The sequence below is a fragment of the Equus przewalskii genome, chromosome 29 (genome assembly GCF_037783145.1).
Source record: "Equus przewalskii isolate Varuska chromosome 29, EquPr2, whole genome shotgun sequence".
Lineage (NCBI taxonomy): Eukaryota > Metazoa > Chordata > Mammalia > Perissodactyla > Equidae > Equus > Equus przewalskii.
In genome coordinates, this window is record NC_091859.1 from 22,746,136 (window position 1) to 22,766,853 (window position 20,718).

Genomic DNA, 20,718 nt, shown 5'->3' on the forward strand with positions numbered 1-20,718 from the left:
CTTCTTTCTTTCTCTCTTTCTCTCTTCGTCCCTCCGTTCCTCCCTCCTTACCTCCCTCCTTCCCTTTCTTCCTTCCTCCCTCCCTTCCTTCCTTCCTTCCTTCTTATAAACTTATACTAAAACTCATTTGACCACAAATCCTAATCTGAACTGATGTATGGTATTTAAGATCTTTATTTGTTATTCCCTTTCAGAATTAAGCTAATATATTTCACTGCAAAACTATTAATAAATTTATCATAACCACTGCCTCAGACTATACTGGAGATGTTCGAAAATAAAGGTGTATAGGTTGTCTTATATTTCTGAAGTCCAAAAAAAAATTGTGAATTCTGAAATGTATTTCGCTCCAACAGTTCCTGATGAGATTTATGAATTTTACAGGCTGATATCTTGGATTTAAACCCTGCCCCTTCGATATAAATTGTGTGATATTGGACAATTTAGTAACCTCTTTCTGCATCGGAACCCTCATCTGTAGAATGGAAATAATATTAGTACCTACCCATAGAGTTGCTACTAGAATTCAATAGCTAACTCATGGAAATTGCTTAAAACAGTGCCTGTCTTATGGGAAGCACTCATTTCCTGGTTAACTGTTATTTTTAAATATTTTGCTCTTATTGTTATTTGAGCGCGAGGTTTGTACTTTCCAACTTTGTGCCCATACCATACCTAGCGCACAGTGGGGACTCTATAAAAGCTTGCTGGATAACTGCATGAATGAATGACTCTATTTTCCCCAAATAGTGAGCTGATCTCTTTTTTGTTTTTCCTCAGAAAAATAGATTAAACAGGTTAAAATGCCTGTTTCGTTTTTTACACTTTTCACACACCTCTAGTCATTCTGGCCTTTTTCTTCTTGATAGCATCTTATGAGTGTTTGCCCTCCTGTTCTTCCCAGCCTTGGATTTATGCTTCTCTTTCTATGTTTTATATGTGCCTTTTTTCAATCAAGCACTTTTAAAATGTACATGGACAAGCAATATTGCTTTCTTAAAATTTTCTTTCTTTATCATTTTTTTTCCACCAGAATTGAGATTCTAAGAATTTCTCATCATCCTTGAGACTTCTTCCCTCTTGTGTTCCTCCTGGAACACACAGACTCCTACCTATATTTCCTGGAAGCTTTCTGAAATCTACATACATAAAGTACACTTTTCCCTTCTGTGGCTAATACAAACCACAAGAAGAAGGGAAGTTCCTCCCAGGCTACCACTATTTTAACCCAAAACCATTATCTTTGGTACTTACGGTCCACTTTTGGTTTTCAGCAAAACACATAATAACATCTCAATACATTTTTGTTTTTAAAAAATTCAGTACCTCCTTATGGGACAGAATGAAGCTCAGAGAATCCGCCCCAGTCACTGCCTACTCCATCATCTGAGAGGTAAAGTTGTTGTAAGGATTGACTAAGAGTTATCAGATTGTTCTGCTTGGAATAGAAGGAGATTCTCTGAACAAGCCCAGATCAGTTGGAGTTGCTCATCATCATCATTGTGTCTTTCTTCTGTAGTTATTTATTTTATAAATTATCTTTTCCAGCAAAGAAATCTGCAGGACACCCCCAATGGCATTATTTGTCCTGTTCCTTTCCTCTTTCATTTTTATCCAAGTCCTTTCTACCTTCAGGTCCATGGCGTTCTCTACCAGCATCCTCTTTCTTGGCAGACTGTGTTTCATTTCCACCACTTCCACTAAATATATTGATTTTGAGCAAAGTATACCTTTTCATTGTCATAGTCTAATCGTGATTGCTATCATGTCAAGCATCAGGATTACTTCAGGACAATACTTGCTTCCTTTGTTGAATGTTCCATTTCAGTTTACTTTCCAAATATTGCTCATTGATATCTATGTATTGGAAGGTACATTTATTATTTGGGACACATTTCCTGTTACTTGAGAACTCAGGTACTTCTTTCCTACTGTTCGCTGTTAGGCATATGTAGCTTCTTGTCTACGATTTTCCACCTTTTTCCTCCCTCCCAAATGTCGTTTATCACCCTTATGATCTGGTTGAAAAGCCTCTGCTAAGAACGTTTTTTCTAGAACACATTATTCTTTACTAAGAGTAAATGTTCACATTCAGGAAATGTTTACCATGTTCCAGAAAGGCAACCCTGTTCTTTGACCTCATATACCTCTCAGATCCTTAACTTCCTTGTTGCCAGTTTCTCATTTCTCCACTCAGTCTCAGTTATGTGCTCTCATGGCTGTTACACTTGGCCTTGTTGAAATCTATGCTACCTCTCATATCTCAGTTTCTTATCTCATTTTGAGATCATCATCTCCCATCCTTCCATCTCACTTCTTCATCCAATCTTCAACATTGTCAAGACCTGCAGTCCACGGACCCTAACCATTCTCATTTCTGAGGAGAGAAGGAAAGCTACTCCTTCCTCCTTCCCAAGACGGGATTCCATAATCCATTAATACAGCCATGGTCTAACAAATGCTTCCAATTCATTTTATCTAATTCCCTTTGTTGTTTGTCTTGGCAAAGCCCCAGTCTAGTACTTTCTTAAATCAACCAGTTAAAGTTCATTAAAAATTATTGAAAAAAATGAAATAAGAAAATAATGGAAAAAATAAAGTTCATTAAAAAAAATCAAATGTGCATTCAGAATTTCATTTCATTTTCAATTTGAGATCATAAACCTCAAACCTGCTGACAACCCTTCTATATTTATCTAGCAAGCTCCTATTTCCACCCCACCAATGACAAAGACTTTCTCCACGACCCAACTCTAGGCAGGATCCTCTGAGCCATTTGGTGACTAGGCCGTGAACTTGGGCTCTGTGTTTGGCCCACTTAGTCCATTTTTAGCACGAATCCTGCTGGGTCAGTTTGCCGAAAAAACACCACCCTTGGTATCTGATCACCCTTGATATCTGATCAAATCCCACATCTCCCCATTCTTGATATCTTATCACCTTGGCCTGCCTTCAGCAAGAGTCCTGTCAAGTTGCTTTAGCCAGACTCTCCCTTACCCTTGATGTTTCCTCTTGGTTGTTTTCCATCCACTGACCACTACCCTGTTTCTTGGCTGTCAATCCCCACTTGTCCTGGTTGTATTCTGAAGTGAGCTGATCTCTCTTCCCTACTGCAAAACCTCCGTTGCAGCAGACCCTCTCAAACAAAGTCTTCCTTACTGTCTGTAACAAGCGTTATGAATAATTTTTTAAAACGCAAGATGACATGTTTCATTCAAGCTTCCACATCATCTCTTCTCCCTTTGTTCTTAGCTGACTACTTTGACCCAGACTTCATTTAGAATGTAGAAGCTCTTGGTCAGTCAAGAACTCACTCCCCTTCTCACCACCAAATCTACACACATACCTGCCTCTTCACCCGTCTTCTCTTTCTTCTCTCCTATTACAATGGTGGAAATGTCTCTTCTCCTAGAAAAGATCAGTGGAAATCCTAGAAAAGGGATGGTGCTGTACATCTCATCCCTTCTTGCCTTGTTAAAGACTTCGGTTCTTCCCTCATTCTCTTTCTCTTCAATTAATAAACACTTCTCTCTGAATGGATTAATCCCATCACTGTTAACATGCTCCAGAATCTTCCATATTGAAAAAAAGAAGAAAATATCCCTTGGCTGCATCTCCTTCCCAACAGCTACTGTACCATATACTTTCTTTCATGATTAAACTTCTCAAAGATTTGTCTAAACATATGGTCTCCACATCCTTACCTCCCAGTCATCCCTCAGCCCATTCTGACATAGCTTTGACCTTCATCATTCCATATCACCAGTGAATACTTAATCCAAAATGCTCTTTTCTATTCTTGTTTTACTTGACCTCTTAGCAATATTCTACACAGTTGACCCTTCCCTCCTTTCTGAAATAGCCTGTTTCCTTAGCTTCTGAGGTACCATGGTCCCTTTGTTTTTTTTTTCCTACCTCTTTGGTTATTCTCAATTCCTCCTTTTGTCATACATTTAAAAGCTGACATTTCTCAGAAATCTAGCTTAGGACTCATTTTCTTCTTTCTGTAAAGATTTTCTCTAGGTGATTTCTTTTTCCTAGAAAGGAAGGAAATGTCTTTATATACTATCTATATGCTGACAACTCACAAATTTATGTTCCCAACCAAGACTATACCTCTGAGACATCCATAGATGTCTAAAATCTAACATGTGTAGTACTGAACTTTTGTTCTTCCCACCCTGTCAAGAATTTCCCTTCCTCTGTATTTTCCATACTATAGTCCCCATTCATAACAACGTGGGAATTGTTGGCTTCTCCTTCTGACTCACCACCCGTAGCCGATCCCTCTCCACATTTCTACCACCACTATCTACTCAAATCCATCTTCATCTTCTCATCTTGACAGCACTCCTGTAGTCCAGGTCATCAGCATCTCTTTAGTGGGTCTCTACAGTAATCTCCTAATTTATTTGTTTGTTTCTACATTCATCTTGTTTCAATCTGTTTTACACATGGCATCTAGAATGATCTTAAAAACTAAAATTTGATCATGTCACTCCTCTGCTTAAAACTCTTCAATGATACTCCCTTATGCTTAGAAGTAAGTTGACCTCCAACCACAGTCTATGCCCACCTAACCAACTCATGAGCCACCATCACCCTGTCTCACCTTGCTGCATTGACACTGGCCTTCTTTTACTTCTTCAAGCGTAGAATGATCTTGCTGTGTCTGGAACACTCCTCCTACACAGCCTGTGTGTGGCAGCTTCATTCTTCAGGTCTCAGATTACAGATGTCTTTCTCAGAGGCACTCTTATTTTCTTTAATGCAGTTATATATTTTATTTGCTTGCTACTTCTCTTGTCCCCCCATCTCCTTCCCAGATTAGAAGCTCCACGAAGGCAAGGATAATATCTCTTGTTCACAAATGGAGTTATAACCAACGTCTACCAAAGTGTCTGGTATGTGGCATGTTTAATAAGAATTTGGTCAATGACTGAATCGATAAATTCTAGCTGACAAGGTCTAGTGCTTCTTTGACTCTCATTTTAATCTCTGTGAAGTTCAGAAGTGTGATCTGTAGATTGGTGTGAGATTTCCAAGTTAATTATTAGTTTGTGTCTTCTTACACTTAACTATGCCTTTAACCAAAGTAAGTCAATGTAATCTCCATTCCTTGCCTCTCAAAGAACTTAATTAAAATAGTGCCCTTTTACCATATCTACCTACCTCACCAGCTCTTGGAATTCTCAACATATAAGTCAATTTAAAATTTTCTCTTTCAAAATCCACTCTACAGTGGATTTATTTTCTCTGATGAAAGTAGGATGAAAAGGAGAAGAAGAAATCTTATTATGGTGCATAATTTGGTTCACACTGAATAAAAATTTAGAAATAGCTAGCCTATTTATGTTCTTTGGAAATTAAAAAAAAGCATGAGATGGAATAAAGTATATATTGTAATAGCCATAGGATAGTGCCCATAGATCTCTGTATCTTACAGAAATTCAAAGATTCTAATATAAAAAATATAAGAATATATTATATCTTAAGTACTTTCTTAGAAATGTTCTTTTTTTCTAAGATGACAATTATTTTATATTTATTTCCATTTCAATCATTTAATATATGTAAATAGAACCTGAACTTCAGTGGTAACTGGCAGCGGTGTTATTTTCCTTACAGTCTTAAAAAACAGACTCAGAGCTAAAAGTTTACTTGTAAAACATCTACAGCATCGTGACAAGAATTCAATATATTTAATAAGTAGTTAGAGAGCAGACATTTCTCTTAGGATTATAGCAACCTATGACTAGGGTTATTCAGGTGCCAACATTATTAAATAAAATGAGAGTTGAAAGAAAAATCAGTATAACATTTAAAATTCATTTAAATGTTCAATTTTAATAGAGAGAAGAAGTGCATAAAACAATGTGGAACTAAATTAAGAACTGAGTCCTCACTTTACTAAGTGCCAGATGCATAGATTTCTTCCACAGGTTTTTACTGTTTTGTTATGGACAGTCTGAATTAATTTTAAAAGGGAATGCACTTTTCCCAAGAGAAAAAAGTAAAATAAAATTGAATCAGCTGAGAGATAAGAAGAGAAGAATAAACACTGAAATAAACATTGCAGCCGAAACTAAAGTAACTGAAGTGAAAATGTTTTCATAATGAACTTTTATGTTTAACAAGCCCAGACACTTGGAACAGTGTAAGCTATATTAAACCCTTTTATGAAAGGATTATGTTTTGTATGATGAGTGTTTTAATATAAGTATGGTACACAGCGTAAAATACAACTACATTTAACTCAAAGTAATTATGAAAATTCAGGCAAAATTATTTTTTCCTGTACTATCACATTGATACAGAAAAATAAATTCTTCTGGAACCTTTCACCAACATGTCTCTGTTTCAATTATTTTTGGCAGTATATATTGCGTCTCTGCCTCAGCTACCTTTTATATCGACAGTTGGTAGCACAAGCCTTTTAATGCACAAAGGGTAGCAGCTCTTCAGCCAATCTGTGATAAAAGGGAAAAAATGAAATCACTATGGAAACTGCAGGAAGGATCTAAAAGCTCTCTTTATAAAGTAAACGTCTGATGTTTGTGACTGCAGGGGTAAAAAATTCATAAATCTGTATGATGCTATCATTTCTGATTTGTTATCACTGCAAATGCCAACTGGAAGCAGCCTGACCTTAGCTTCATTAAGTGCTGTCTATTCAGAAATAGTTACTATTCAACAGGAGGAGGACGTGGTCTGCAGAGGTCGGGGGTTTAAGGGGATAGTGTGGGACCGAGCGAAGAAACTAATTTGCTTAGAATGTTTCCTTTCTTTTCTCATTTGATTGTCTTTTTCTTTTAAATCACAGTGACTTGATGGAATCAGGCACACCGAATTGTTCTGCTCTATGTTCTATTTGGGTTTATTTTTCATTAAAAAAATGGAGCAAACCTCAGACTCAAATTCAACCCCGAAAACTATGTCTGTCTTTGATTTTGAATTGAAAAAAATTGCTAACCTTCTTCTTCTGATCAAAAAGCAAATAAATACCAGGGAGAAGCCATTCCCGCTTCAGCACCCTGGACCCCCAGGATGCAAAAAATGAAGGAGACCGTGAGTGTACAAGCTCTGATGGATCTGATCTGACAGTGGACAGCAACAGGCACCTGTGTCACAGAATTTTTAGAATATTCTCGTCAGTTCTCAGAAGTTAAATAACTTTAAAAAATAGTTGTATGGTTGTTGACCTAGGGTACTTTTTATTTGATAACAGCTCACCTGTGGAGGAGGGACGGTGGGGTCAAGAGGACACTGAAAAATTCTCAAATGTGAAATTCTGCAAATTCGAGAATAGTCTTAAGTCAGAAGAAGATGAATATTCAAGTAAGTAGACCAGTTTCAGCATTGCAGATGCTACGATGCTTATTTCTGCAATGTTTACAACTGAATACTACTTCATTAGTTAGATTTTCAGGCAGTAGAAACAGTGGCTTTTTTTAAGTTTATGGCAACTTTGCTACAGTTGTAGTGCATTGAAATGTCAAAGATTGATGTGCATGGTAATTGATTTCCTATCGTCATGCTGTATTTAGACAATTATAAACATTGCTAATCTAATGTTTCAAGGTACTTAGGAACAATTAGTGATTCTGCACTAGCATCTCAAACACACTTTTGATGATAATAATATACTGAGATAAGTTCTATAAATCCTAAAAGGGCTGTTGTGCAAATGATGATTCGAAAAAAAATAGAGTATTTTCCCAGTGAAATGATTAAGGCTTTGAAAATAAAAACGTGAACGTTCTGGTTGTGAGCATGCAAAAATTCAGCACAATTAGCAGGGAGAATACATTGCTTTACGATAATATACTTGGTTAAAATAAAAGAATATGACGTCCACCATACTAACTTTATCGAACTTCTGCTACTACTAATGGCTACCTTTGCTGTTTGTGCAGTGTTACAATTTCTACAATGCTTTCTCTGGTGTTAGAAGAGTGTTAATGGTCATTGATACAGAATCAAATGGAAGTGTGTGTTTGGGCACACAAACATAAATACACACATACTTTCATTTGAAAATATTTAAATGCCTCATACATACTGACTTCACTGATGCTTTTTGTATATATAATGAAAACCAATTATCTGTGGAGAAAACTTGACTGGGTGGAAGGAAATTAAATTGGTTTTTAAAGACTTCCTTAAACAGCAGTAGCTGGGGAAAGCTCCAATAACATTTTAGCTCAGGATTGTAATGACTTTGCTATATTAATAAATCATGCTTTATCCTGACTTTTATCAAAAGATTTGCATGGGGAAGACTGCACATGATGGGGAAGGAAGAGAGAAGAACACTTTTAGCTGAAGCTCTGCATATTGCACGACTCTCCCACTCCCTGCGAAGTTCTAGAAGCAGCTGTTGGAGAAGTCAGGTAGGTCCAAATTCACTCAAAGAATGGGATACAGGATAATATATGTCTATTAACAAAAACTTCCAAATTGTAATTCTTGAAGGAAATATTCATGTTCTGGAATATTCTGTGATTTAAAAAATGCTGTACAAAATAAATGTAGGGAAGTTTCTATCAACTTCTGTGCTTAATTCCCTTCTGGGAGTTTCTCAACTTCTATGAAATACTTTTGTGTTGATTATCAACTCTCATCAATCAGCTCCATGTTAATTTTTTGCATTGTGCTGTTAAGTCTGCGACCATTAAGAAGACATTTATAGACACTGGAAAACATATTGTTTCATTTACACATCCAACAATGCAAATACTTTCCCTTTGTTACTATTCAAAGTATTAACATTCTGTTCTCTGAATGTATCTTCTCAGAGTTGATTTCCAGCAGCTATTTTAGAATGAGAAAGGCAAAATTACTCTACAATTACCTCAAAATATCTGACTGCTTACTAATTGATGAGTAAAATATTCATTGAATCTTTTGAAACCAAATATTTATCTAATTTAAACTGTATGTCAGGAAGTTGGTCACCTAGACTCTATAAAATATATGTTATTGTGCTACAGTGAGGGGATTGTTCGAGAGAATGCATGCTTTACCTTGTATTAATTATCAAATGACCAAAGTATTAAATATTGCAGGTGTTTGAATGGTGTAAATTAGCCCCTAATAACTTCCATTAAATTTTCACTGACTTTTCAGAGCAGTGCTCTCTACAGAAATAGTGTTTTCACTACCATGTTAGTGGATTAAGTGGAAACCTCAGTAGCACTTACCCAAGCCTGGATCCTAAATATTGAGAAGCTTTAGTTTGTATATTTCAAGATGTGTTTTCTAATCAGTCAAGTTGCATGACTAGATTTTTAAGATTTCAGTTTTGAAAGTAATCACAGTAACACTTTCCTCTCGTACCTCACAGAAATTTCCTCTCTCATGTCCATCTCTCTCCAGCTCTCAAGAAAATAAAGTTCTTTGGAATAAGTCACCAGGGCATCTCCTCACGGCACTAAATGTGGTCCAAAAGGGGTCTAGAAAGTTGTTCATAATTTTGTAATATTTTCTATTAGAAATGCTTTGTGATATTGCCATTAATTTCCAACTTCCAACTGTCAGAAATCTCGATTCCACATGAGCTTTCACCCTGAACCAGAATTTACTCTCTAATCTCAAATCGGCCAACTGAGATAAGGCAAAACTTTTAATTAGATTTTTAATATGTAATCCAAGCCATTTATAGATTATGCACAGAGGTGATCTTCTATGTATTTAATAACTGTGTGGAGAACTTAGATAATGTTTAATTTGGTGGAGAGACTATTTTTAACTTTGCTGGAGTCGGGTTACCTGCAATGTTCCGGGAGAGTCTCTTAGAAGTTCTATCAGCGTGAGGTTTATTGTGTGAATGAGTAACTGAATGTGTCTGTAGCAAATCCTGGGGGGAAATTATAAAAATTGGGATATTCTGCGACATAAAGAAGATATTCTGTTTTCCTTTCACATTTCTTCTGGAAAACCTAATTTCATATCTCTCAGTTCTAGTTATGTGGATGAAAAAAGATAAACCCCCCATGGAATACCAGAGGAATGAGCCTACCCCTTGCTACTGTTAATAAGTGGTGCCCCTAACCTCATGTGCTTATTCCTTAAAAACCCAGCACATGAAACAGGTTTTTTTTTCTTTCAAGAAACAGTTGGCACTTTATGTCAAACTTCTGCTTGACATGAATTATTTGGCAAATTGGGGACTGAAGTGTGAATTATAAACTTAGGGCTGTGTAATAGGCTTCAGGGGTGATCTTTCTAGGGACAAAGCCATCCTAGTGGGAGTTTCACAAAAAACTTTATTGAGAAAAAAACGATATTTTCCCCTACTCATGAAACAACAAAAAAAGTGTACCTTGCACAACTCTATACCCATTTATACATACACATAGACGCACACACTTTGCAGGAGTGTGTCCTGTTTTTTATTTACATGTGCACATGACACTCATTAGTGTTGATAACCCTCTGCACAAACCTCCAGAAAATAAAGGACCCCGACTGTGAGAACTGTCTGTATTCAAACATTGTAAGAGCTGAATATTTAAAATCTGTTTGGCACACCAAGCTTGATTTTCTGAAGACAACAGAAGTTGGACAGAAAGATCAAAAGAAAAAAAAAAACACCGCGAAAGATAATGACATCTGGATGGGGCCTGGTAATGCTCTAATTAAATGTACTTACACCTAAGTCTTATCACATGCTCAGGAGTGAGAGCTTAGACGCCCCTTTTCAACTACAGCATTAGAGGCAGTCATGGGAGCCTCGAATGGGAGCTGTCACCTCCACTGTCATCCACCTCTGTTCTGTCTGTATACCTGTAATCTATCCTACTGTCTTTCATTGACTGGGCTTCTGCTCTTTTGCTATTAAGATAGTCATGAAAATTATGCAATCTTTTAAGCTTACAAAGATATGCATGTTCTTTAAAATGGGTTTGAAGGAAAATCATTTTATCCCACTTAGGAAAAGCAGGCTACAAGATTTTCGTGTTTTGTTGCCGGCTCATAGGTGAAGATGAGCTTAGTAAGAAACCTTGTACATTTTTCTCCCTGTTTAGGTAAAGTCTTTTGACATCCTCTCCCTTCTGAGCATAAGAAAAACCCTCCTTGAGTACAAAACACAGCATCCACTTGCAGAAGTCATCAAGTCAAGCAATTTTAACTTCTAAAAGTGTTTCTAAAGCTTATATTAATTGGACAGAGTTCTCGTTAAATTAGCATGACTTGAACTGGTTTCAAAATGCTGGGATTGAGGACAAGAGAGAGTATGAAAGAAGAGAACTGAATTTTCTAGGTCTTTTTTCTTTTTTTTTAATGGAGTTTCGAAATGTCATGATACAGTCTCTTATTAGGTTTTAAAAAAAAATAAATCAGGCAAACCGTAGACGTTTCGAAGAAGCTGTTGGGCATAGCATGGATGTCTTCTGCGTCTCTTGTTATCGTTAACAGCCGGGTGTGGTTCAGCCTTCCCCTGTTGCGTTATTTACCCTCTGGCTTTGTAAAGTGATTCTTGAGTTTGGATTTCAGTAGGGATTTCATAACTATTTTATGGACTCTGCAACACACCTACCATATCAGAATATGCAAGCGTTTCGTGGGTAAATGGTAACAATTAATGAAATTGGGTTCATTGTAGAAAGAAGTCCAAAGTGCTTGTCTACCGAGTCTTTTGAGGGAGTATAAGTCCATCTTTTATTTTAACTCACTAAGAAACTACTTTTTCTTTTTCTTTTGTTTTTCTATTCTCTGCCTTCTAATAGTGCTGAACCATCAAATGGAAGACATTTTGCCTTCTTTCACTCCCTCGAAAAAAAATTGTTCAATTAATACACAAAGGTGAAAGTTAGAAACCCATCGTAACCTAGAAAGGTCCAGGAATTTAAAGAATCAAGAGTGCCTTCTGGATCTCGGGATCCATCAGAGAGAACACAGAACAAGTTATTTTTCTCTGAGCTTCCTTAATTTTGTTTTACTGCCTTAGGCATAATTTAAACACTGGTGAGGCTTTGGGAAAGAGAGATGTTTGGGGGGTGCTTGAGAAAGCAGTGGGGTCTGGAAAGAGAGAGACCAAAAAGACGCCAGCCCCTAGGAACACAGAGGTCTACCTGAGTAGCGTTTTGTGCGGAATGTGTTCAACGTGCCACACCCCTATGCAAAAGGTTGAGACCCCGTTAGCTTAGGTAACCCCATTCACGTTCTGGAATATATATATATTTACATTCAGGGTGCTTTGAATAACCCCAATTTCTGTCTTCATTTTAAAATTGGCTGCGCTGTTCATCTTGGATGTCAAGGTTTTCTTTTACTCGCTAAGTCTTCCTCATGTAATCTAATGCTTCATTTCTTCCCAGAAAAATAAGATATTTGCATCAAATTCATCATTTCAAGAATAGTGGTGAAAAGTCCTTCTTTGTAAAAGATACAGGATTAGTTCCTGCCGTGAGCTCATCTGAATCATCTCCATTTATTTCTCGTGGGTGTTGAGAAGACCTTTGCATTTGACCAAAAAGCACTAGTAAATAAGGAGTTAAAATGAAGGCAGGCTCACTGGTTTGCTGAGATCTGTCAGAGTCTGACTGGCTGGCTACATATCTGTCTCTGGAACAATAGGTACCTGTATTCTGCACGGACTGCTGGGCAGCGCTGACACTCTGGAGAAGGGCTGCCTCTGTCTGCGCTTTCCTGGTGAGAATCCCCAATGACAGCTCCACTTTTCAGTGGAGGAGAAAAAAAAATATCTGTTTACTCTCTTGATGAAGGACAGAGCTTTGATCATTTTTATTCAGGCTTGTCTTGGCCGGAGGTTTTAGGTTCTTAGTTTCAAGTCAGCAGTCTCTCCCTTTCTCCCTCTCTCTCTCTTTCTCTTTCTCTCTCTCTCTCTCTCTCACTCACATACACACACACACACACACACACACACAAGCAAACACACATCCACTCCCTCCCTCTCTCTTACTCTCTCACTCTCATTTCCTCTCGTAGGTTCTATGCAGGCAGATGAGTGCCACAGCTGTAACTGAGGCACAGAGCAATAAACATAGTGGAACCAATTTCCACGATGGCGAGAGGGGGCACCGGAGGTGACAACAATGACAAGGACCCAAGGACCGTCCTTCTGACAAGTTTTAGGTAAGAAAATATTTATGCCCCGATTCTTGTATTTTTACATCTTTGTGGCTGAGAGAGACATTGAGACATAAAGCGAGTCTCGAGAGGGAAATATTTTTGTGAGGGGATCATCTGTGCTGTCACTCGCCTGCAAACCTGTGTTCTCAGGGCTTTGTGTTATTAGGATCGTCGGAGGCGAGGTGTGAGCGGGCTGGGTGGAAGGGTGAGCTGCTTTTTATGTCTGTCTGGTGACATTTATCATGCTGTTTAAATTCATATCGGGGAAAAATTCTGTTTGATGATAGTTAGCAATGTTTTGTGCAAAGTAGAGCATATGGCCATGTAGAATTTAAGCGATGCTCTTTCATTCTTAATTTGTAATTATTTTTACACTCAACTGTACTGAGGTCAGAGAGTTTTAAAAATTAATGAGATTCCCTGTGGAGTTCAAATAGTAATGTCTACGTGAGCTGCCACAAAAAGATAAGATTATGCTGGCATATTTTTAACATAGATTTAACTTTCTTATCTTGAACATACTCCATTTGAAATATATGAATTGTGCAATAGTTTATGGAAGCCTAAGTATTTTGGGATATTAGTCCTTAAAAAATTTTTTTTGGTGACCTAGAGAAATGTTGTCAAAATTAGACTGTAGAAGATTAATATTTTCTGTGGAGATATTGCTAAAACTTAATAGACATTATTGTTATGGTAATGGAGAATACCGTATACTTTCGAGGAAATGACAAATAATGAATGAGCCACATGCTAAAAAGATCTGCAAACGTGCTTTCATCTTAAGTAATATATAAAAATTCAGGAGACATTTAGGGTGAAAAATTTCTGGCATGAACAAAGAAGCAAGTGAACACATAGATGAGAATTCTTTGTCACAAAAATGAAGCCAGTGCATGGATTCAGGGGGTTAAGCGATTCCTACATTCTCAGCACCCCACAAAAGGGGTGAGTCCAGACACTTAAAAATGTACCAAAAACTTTCATTTCCCACAATTTAAAAACATTGTTTATGTTCCTGGTACAGCACATTGTTTAAATGAGGGAGACTGAAAAGCAGCTTGAGTATACAGTAATCGGGGCTAAAGATGCTTTTTATCCCGAGCTTCCCATTTACAAGACCCATTCTGAGCTTCCTGTGATATATTGTTATGTAAATACTGTGCAGCCAGGGAAAGCCGTACTATGGGGATTCAATTTACTTTGAAAGTTGTTCATTATAGGAGGGATGAATGTTATTTATTTGATGTGATTCAAAGGCTGGAAATGACTTTTTCATTGTGGCGCCTTTTGTAATGGGTGCAGGGTGATCTAATCTTTTTAATTTTGGCTTTCACACCAGTGGAGATGAAAAGAGATCTGAACTCATTTATCGGTTGCTAGGTCCTTCCGGAGACCCAAGTCCTGTTCTTGGTTGCTATGGCCAGTCTGACCTCAATCTCTGTGGTTTTGGGGACTTAAGCAGTCTTTTTTTTTTTTTTTTTTTTTTATTGAGGAACGTGTACCTTGATTTATGTCCAAAATTGTGGCTGAATGTCTTTGTCTGCATGTGATAAATGGTGCCGAACAATTCATCAGTTCTTACAAGTAAACACCGCTGTCCCACTAAAAATATGTTTTGTTCTGAGTTAATGGTATGGAACAAGGCAGCCTCCACAAACAGCTATCTTTTATTGTGGAGGGGCCTCTGAAACTTGGAGCAAAGTGGAGGAAATTGGCATTCATTTTCTTGTGCATTAGCATTTCATTTGTGATTTGGATGATGCGGCTTTAGGTGGATTGTGGAAGAGAGGGTAAACCTTCCATTTCCTTACTTTTTCTTAGTTGGGTCTGCCTAGAAAACAGGCCCCCTTTGGATGCCTGGATGCTGCTGGGGCGCTGAGAAGTCAGGAGTAGTTTCCCTGATGGGCTTGGCCTCCGATTCGCGACTGCCAAGTGCTGAGGCAGAAACAGGCAGACGTTCTGCAGCTCTGTTGCCTTCAGTCTGGTGCTGGTTCTTTGAGCGAAAGTTGTATCTAATATTGGTGACTCCCAGGAAGGTTCTGCTTGTGTGCTACTTAATGGGCCCCGGACATCCTTGCCTTCTAGAACCTTGTTAGAAAGGAGCCGTGGTACTTAAGAGGCCGTGGAGTATACAGCTGTGCTTAGCAGAGGAGCCCGCATGCGTCTCCCCGTTCCCTTAAAAACTGCCTAATTGATGCTGCAGGGAGCATCCACTCTGCAAATAAGATGATGATGACAAAATAGGTATCAGGAAAGGCATTTATTGCTTATAAGCACCATCAGCTTCCTTCCGAGACAGATTGCGGCTTTGTAGTGTATTTTTTTCCGTTCGATAGTAATATGCTAATGGTTTTTATTCCAAATCAGCCAGCACTGAGTATCTTCAGGAAAAACGGTTTCCGTCAGAAGTGGCATCCTCCTCAAAATGAAAGGTAAAAATTAAAGAGTTTTTAAAGTGCAATTTTCCAAACTATTTCATGTGCTTCTTGCCGGTAGCATCAGAAAACTGCTTTCTAAATGAAACTATTTGAAATTTAAACTGTTCTTTTTAACATAAAAGGTTTAAAGAAGAGACTGTCTTAGGGAATTTTATTGTTAGTCATTTGCTGAAGATTGCCTAGCTTTTATTAACAAAATACAATCAGGTATTTTGTCTGTTTACTTCCAGTCTTGAAAATAAGCAGATTTTTATATTTTAGAGAAAATGGTCATTTTGGGGACCAATAAAAGTGATCTTTATCTATTTTATGTAGATTTTATCCCTGGAACTGGTAAACAAGAACCAGGATTAGGTGATGTTGAAGGTCTCTTCCGGCTTGAAAATTCTTCAGAGTACTAGTTTTCTGAAAGAACACATAAGGATGCCTTTATTAGTGTAATTGTGCTTATTCAACTAATGTTTAGCTCTTTAGCTGAGCAGCAGTTAAAAGTTCTATGGTCTGTTGTACAGGTAATAATTGTGGCTGGAAGTAATTTCCAAAGAATTGATTTTTGTAGGTATTTTTTTAAACTGCTACTTAACCGCTTTATTAAGCCTGGGGTTTCGCAAAGCTCAATTGTGGCTCCTTAACTTGGGTTTCTTACTTCAGATCTGCTTGAAGGTGATACTTTATATGAGTGGTTAATTTCACAAGAAATATTTAATTCTAGGTATCTGAGGACAAATATTCCTGATATGTGGTATGTATCTATGTATGGATGTGAACATATTTTAATATAAAACGTCTTATAAATTTCACAGTGTTTTGCTTTGCTGTTATTTCAAAAGATTTAAGCGAATGTTAGATAGCCCTCAATTTCCTGAAATGATTAAATTCAGTCTCTGAAGAATCTGGGGAAAAGGCCTGTAATGACATTTTGATGACTTTCATTTTAAGGTGTAATAGAAATTGAGTAAAATATTTTAATAGCTATTCTCTAATATCTCATTCCAAATAAAATGTTTTTATTGCTCATTCTAGCGTACAAATTTCTGGTGATAATAGTGTTGGCTGGTAATTGTTTCTTAGATAGAAATCATTTTATCCTTATGTAAAAGTTATTTCAGAAAAGTCCTCATGCGTTTATCTCAGCTGAAGTAACTGCATTGAACTCTTGAGATAAAATATGAGTATTTCCAGATTTCTCCTATTTTAATTTGATATTTCCTTATGAGAATTAGGTGTATCTTAAAGGAAGAAATATTATATATGATAGTTTGTGGTTTAAAGAGGAAAAACAAAGAGGCTTGCAATTCAGGGGAAAGCTAACTTGGACGGGAGGAATAAATACTATGCGTTATCACAAAATTGACTTGACTTTCCTTCCAGATGTCATGTAATTTTTAAAATTTAAAAATAAAGTAAGAAATAAAAAATATGTGTGCAAATATGCAGTCATTATATCTGTCTTTATTGAATAGGTAAGTGCAGATATATAAACTTAGAAAGATTGTACCTAATGTTACCAGAAACATCTTAGCACCTCAATTCTTTCAGGAGATGTAGGCACAAGTAAAGTTAATCACATAGCTTTTAAAGAATCAAATCTTTTGGGAACTGGAGTTGTGACATATTAGATCAATATTCATGTAAGTCAAAATGAAACCCTTAAATCAATTTTTCTGTGCATGTTACACAAAGCCATTAGCTTCCAAACTGCGTTGCTCTAAATGCTAATTAGAAAAAAATTTTATGCAATTTAATTTGATTGTAGTGAATACTTAAAGTTAAAATATGCTATTATTGCTGAATTAACATGCCGTCAGTGCAGTTTTTTATAAAAGTAAAATTAAGCTCTAGTATCTGATTATTCTCCTCTACTGGTATGTTTATTAAATTTCCCCAAATTTGCTTTCTTTTCATAATTAATATTCTTTTCCAAATGCCATTGTTTCAGAGTAGTTGGTTACTCCTAGTTTCTCTCTGTCTCCTGTAATTTCGGTTTTTGTCTTTTTGGTGTGCCATTATTCTTATCTGTCACTTAGAAAGTTGTATTAACTTTGAAGCTATTTGTCTGACCTATTTGTCTGAGTTTGGAGGGAAAAAAACCCAAAACATATTTCATTAGAAATTGTGTATAAAGTGCTGAAAGATTTGAGCTGGCCTTGGGATGTTGTTCAAGGGGTTGAAATTAGGATATAGGATTTTTCCAGTAGAAGCAAGTTACTTGCATAATTCAATAAAATCTTTCCTTTAGCTATCGTAGTTTATTTTCCACAAAAATAGTCTGCCAAGTGGCAAGCCTCAGATTTGCATTGAGCATCATCTAGAAAGTTTATTATGGCGAAAGAACTGGCAGGGGAGGGACCCTGTTAGATAGCTAGTGAAGATTTCACCCCAAGTTACTATTCTGGCATGTTGTCAAGGACACACGGTAAAGTTTTATCTATTACAGTGTTTTGTATTTAATCACCTCCATGATCCAACAGATTTTAATTTGCATTACCATGAGTCGGATGCTTATGTTTACAGAATACCAGAATGACTTAAGAAAATAAAAGTTACATTAAAAAGCTTAATTATACACTCTAGCACTCACTAATAATTAATCGAAGCATTTAAAAACTCATTCAGTTTTAAAATGTGAAAATTGCAATTTGTTTAATGGTATTTATAATTTCTTCATCAAGAGATGGCCTATATAGACTTGTAATGACCCCAAGTCCTTCTAAAGTTGCTAGACTTTATGCTCTTACACCACATAGTGAACAGAATCTTTTTACATCCTTAATAATATCTCTAAGCTGTAATTTATATTCTTAATGTTGCTTGGCATTATATAAGCACAATGTACTTGTAATTAATAAATCTTTGAATTTCCTGTCTTGTCCTGACAATTGAGTTCACAGTCCAAATGCAAAAACTAAAACATACCATAAAGCTAAGAGTTTGCCTAGGGAAAGAAAGACCAGGTAGCACAATGTGATCAGGAACACAGGACGTATAGTCAACTACCATAATCACAAGGATTTTAACATAGTGTGCTGCAGTTGTCTTTGAAAATATTGGATTTTCCAGAAACATTTGAAGAAGAATATGATTTGCTAGAAATTTGAAACATGGAAATCAAATAAATTATTATAAAAATGCCCTCCTATGTGGATTTGGAAAATAGACACTATTGTTGTGGTTTTTAACTTAATATTCACCATTGATTCAATATTCGTTATTTGCCGGATTTTGCAGATCATAGGAGACTCGCCAATTATTTGTACATCATGAGCTAATCACATCACAATCTGTATCATTTTGGAATCTGTATTTCTTTTGTCTCTTCTTTAAGTGGATTAAAATATGTTCTAGGCATCTATACCAATTTAAAGAATATATTGGTAAAACAGAATGCATTTTAAGAAGTTATCCTATTGATTTGCATTTAGAAATGTCTAAATGCAGCCCTTTTTCCTCACTATTCAGACCTACAATGCAGCAGACACTGAGTCTGTTTTACTCTTTTCATGCCTCTTTCCAATGCTTTTTATACTATTTTAAAGGACCTCTAATTCTAATGATTAATGGCTAACATTTATTTTCTATATGCCAGTCAATGTGCTAAGCCCGTTACCTTTGTTTTCTAACTTAATCCTTTCAATCACACTATGAGAAAGGCAGCGTTATTATCCCTCCTTATATGAGGAAACTGAGGCTTTGAGAGGTTCAATAACTCGCTCAAGGTCACAGAGCTAGGGAGCAGCTAAGTTGACTTAAAACACAGGTCCTTCAGACTCTATTCATTCTTCTAGTCATTCAGCAAATATTACTGAGCCTCTATGAAGTCCTAGGCCTGCTCAAGATGTTTAGAATAAATCAGTGGATATTATAGGCAAGCCTCTGCTCTTAGAATAGGAGTTCGCAACCACCTTGATGTGCATTATTCACAACCACCTTGATATTTGCATCACATTATTCCCCTCTGCATCTATGGATTCCCCAGAGCCAATAGGAGAACATTTTAAAATCTCACAACTTCTTTGGACTTCTCACCACTTGGCTTCAGTTTTTCTTTCCAACTGCATTATTGCCTTTGTCTAAATAGGAATTTTCTACACTGGAAGGCTGATCTGCTCATTGCCTCCCTGAAATTTGCTTTGTGTTTTCTCTGATCATTCCTACACCTGAAACACTTTGCCAGTGCTTTCTCAATGTCTCCCATCCTTCAGTGCCTGGGTCTAAGTCAACAGCTCCCACAGAGCCTGTCTTAGAAACGAAACCCTAAAATTCCTTTGTCTGCATTGATCATCTGACGCATGACATTTGCAACAGCTAAGTGATTTGAGGCTAGGTAGCATTTTACATATTTCCTGTGTTCTGGCTGCTTCGATGTTTGCAGATGTGCCCAACTGACATGTGGGCAAAGAGTTCAGGGAAGCACCAGTAAATAAGAGAAGGAAGTAAAAAAGGTAGGAACAGAAGGCTTGGAAGGGAGACCCCCGCCCCCTGCCTAGCACAGTGCCTGGCATAGAGTATGCAGGGAATGCATTAAAGGCTGGGAAGAGGGGAAGAGAGGCCTGAAGGAGGGAGAGACTGACAACAGGAGGGAAGCTAGCAGGGCAAGAGAAAATAATATTCCTAAATGTATAGCCCAGGGCCTTCAAAGTTCTTTAAATATTTAATTAGGGTCAGAGATCCTATTAAGGAATGGATAGATATACACAATAATCTTTACTTTCAAATATATTTTCGCTTCTTCCGGGAATAAATTGTCAGTCTTATCAACATTAATACGTTAGATATAGAATGAACTTTCTGGTATTTTTAAGTAAAAATGCAATTGTGTTATGTTTGTATATGTTTTCCATCACTTTGCAGGCCTAACGATGCAGCTAACTCTAAGCTGATTTTCTTGTTTTATGCTGTATGTGATTTATTTCTCTATCCCCTGGAACATTTTTCGGTATCATAGAAGTGACTGATCACCCTTCCTCCAAAAAAAGCCATCCCTTTAACCATCATACGGTTTTATTAGTTCATCCTTCACGTTGGATTTCTTTAAAATAAAAGCCAAATTCAACATTCAAAATCCTAGTACGAATCTCCTCTATCAATAAGCAGCCTTGTGATTAACTTTGTTTATATTTTTACTCAATTGTATTCAAAAGTGTAGCCTCGAAATCTCAAGAGAAATATATATGTCTCT

General features: G+C 36.9%; 1 protein-coding gene across 7 annotated transcripts in view; it reads left to right on the top strand.

Moving 5' to 3' along the window:
• LOC139080381 (uncharacterized) overlaps positions 1-20,718 on the top strand; it is a 130,672-nt gene that overhangs the window by 17,651 nt on the left and 92,303 nt on the right. For 6 of the 7 annotated variants that reach the window (XR_011534863.1, XR_011534862.1, XM_070600689.1 and 3 more), the window contains 3 exons: positions 7,229-7,338; positions 8,267-8,393; positions 12,955-13,101. Coding sequence is in view for 2 of the 7 variants with exons in the window: in XM_070600691.1 (XP_070456792.1) it covers positions 13,031-13,101 (71 nt within the window). In the remaining 5 variants the exon portion in view is untranslated. Of the gene's footprint in view, positions 1-7,210; positions 7,339-8,266; positions 8,394-12,954; positions 13,102-20,718 lie in introns of those variants that run through there. The other variant, XM_070600690.1, reaches the window with a different exon arrangement.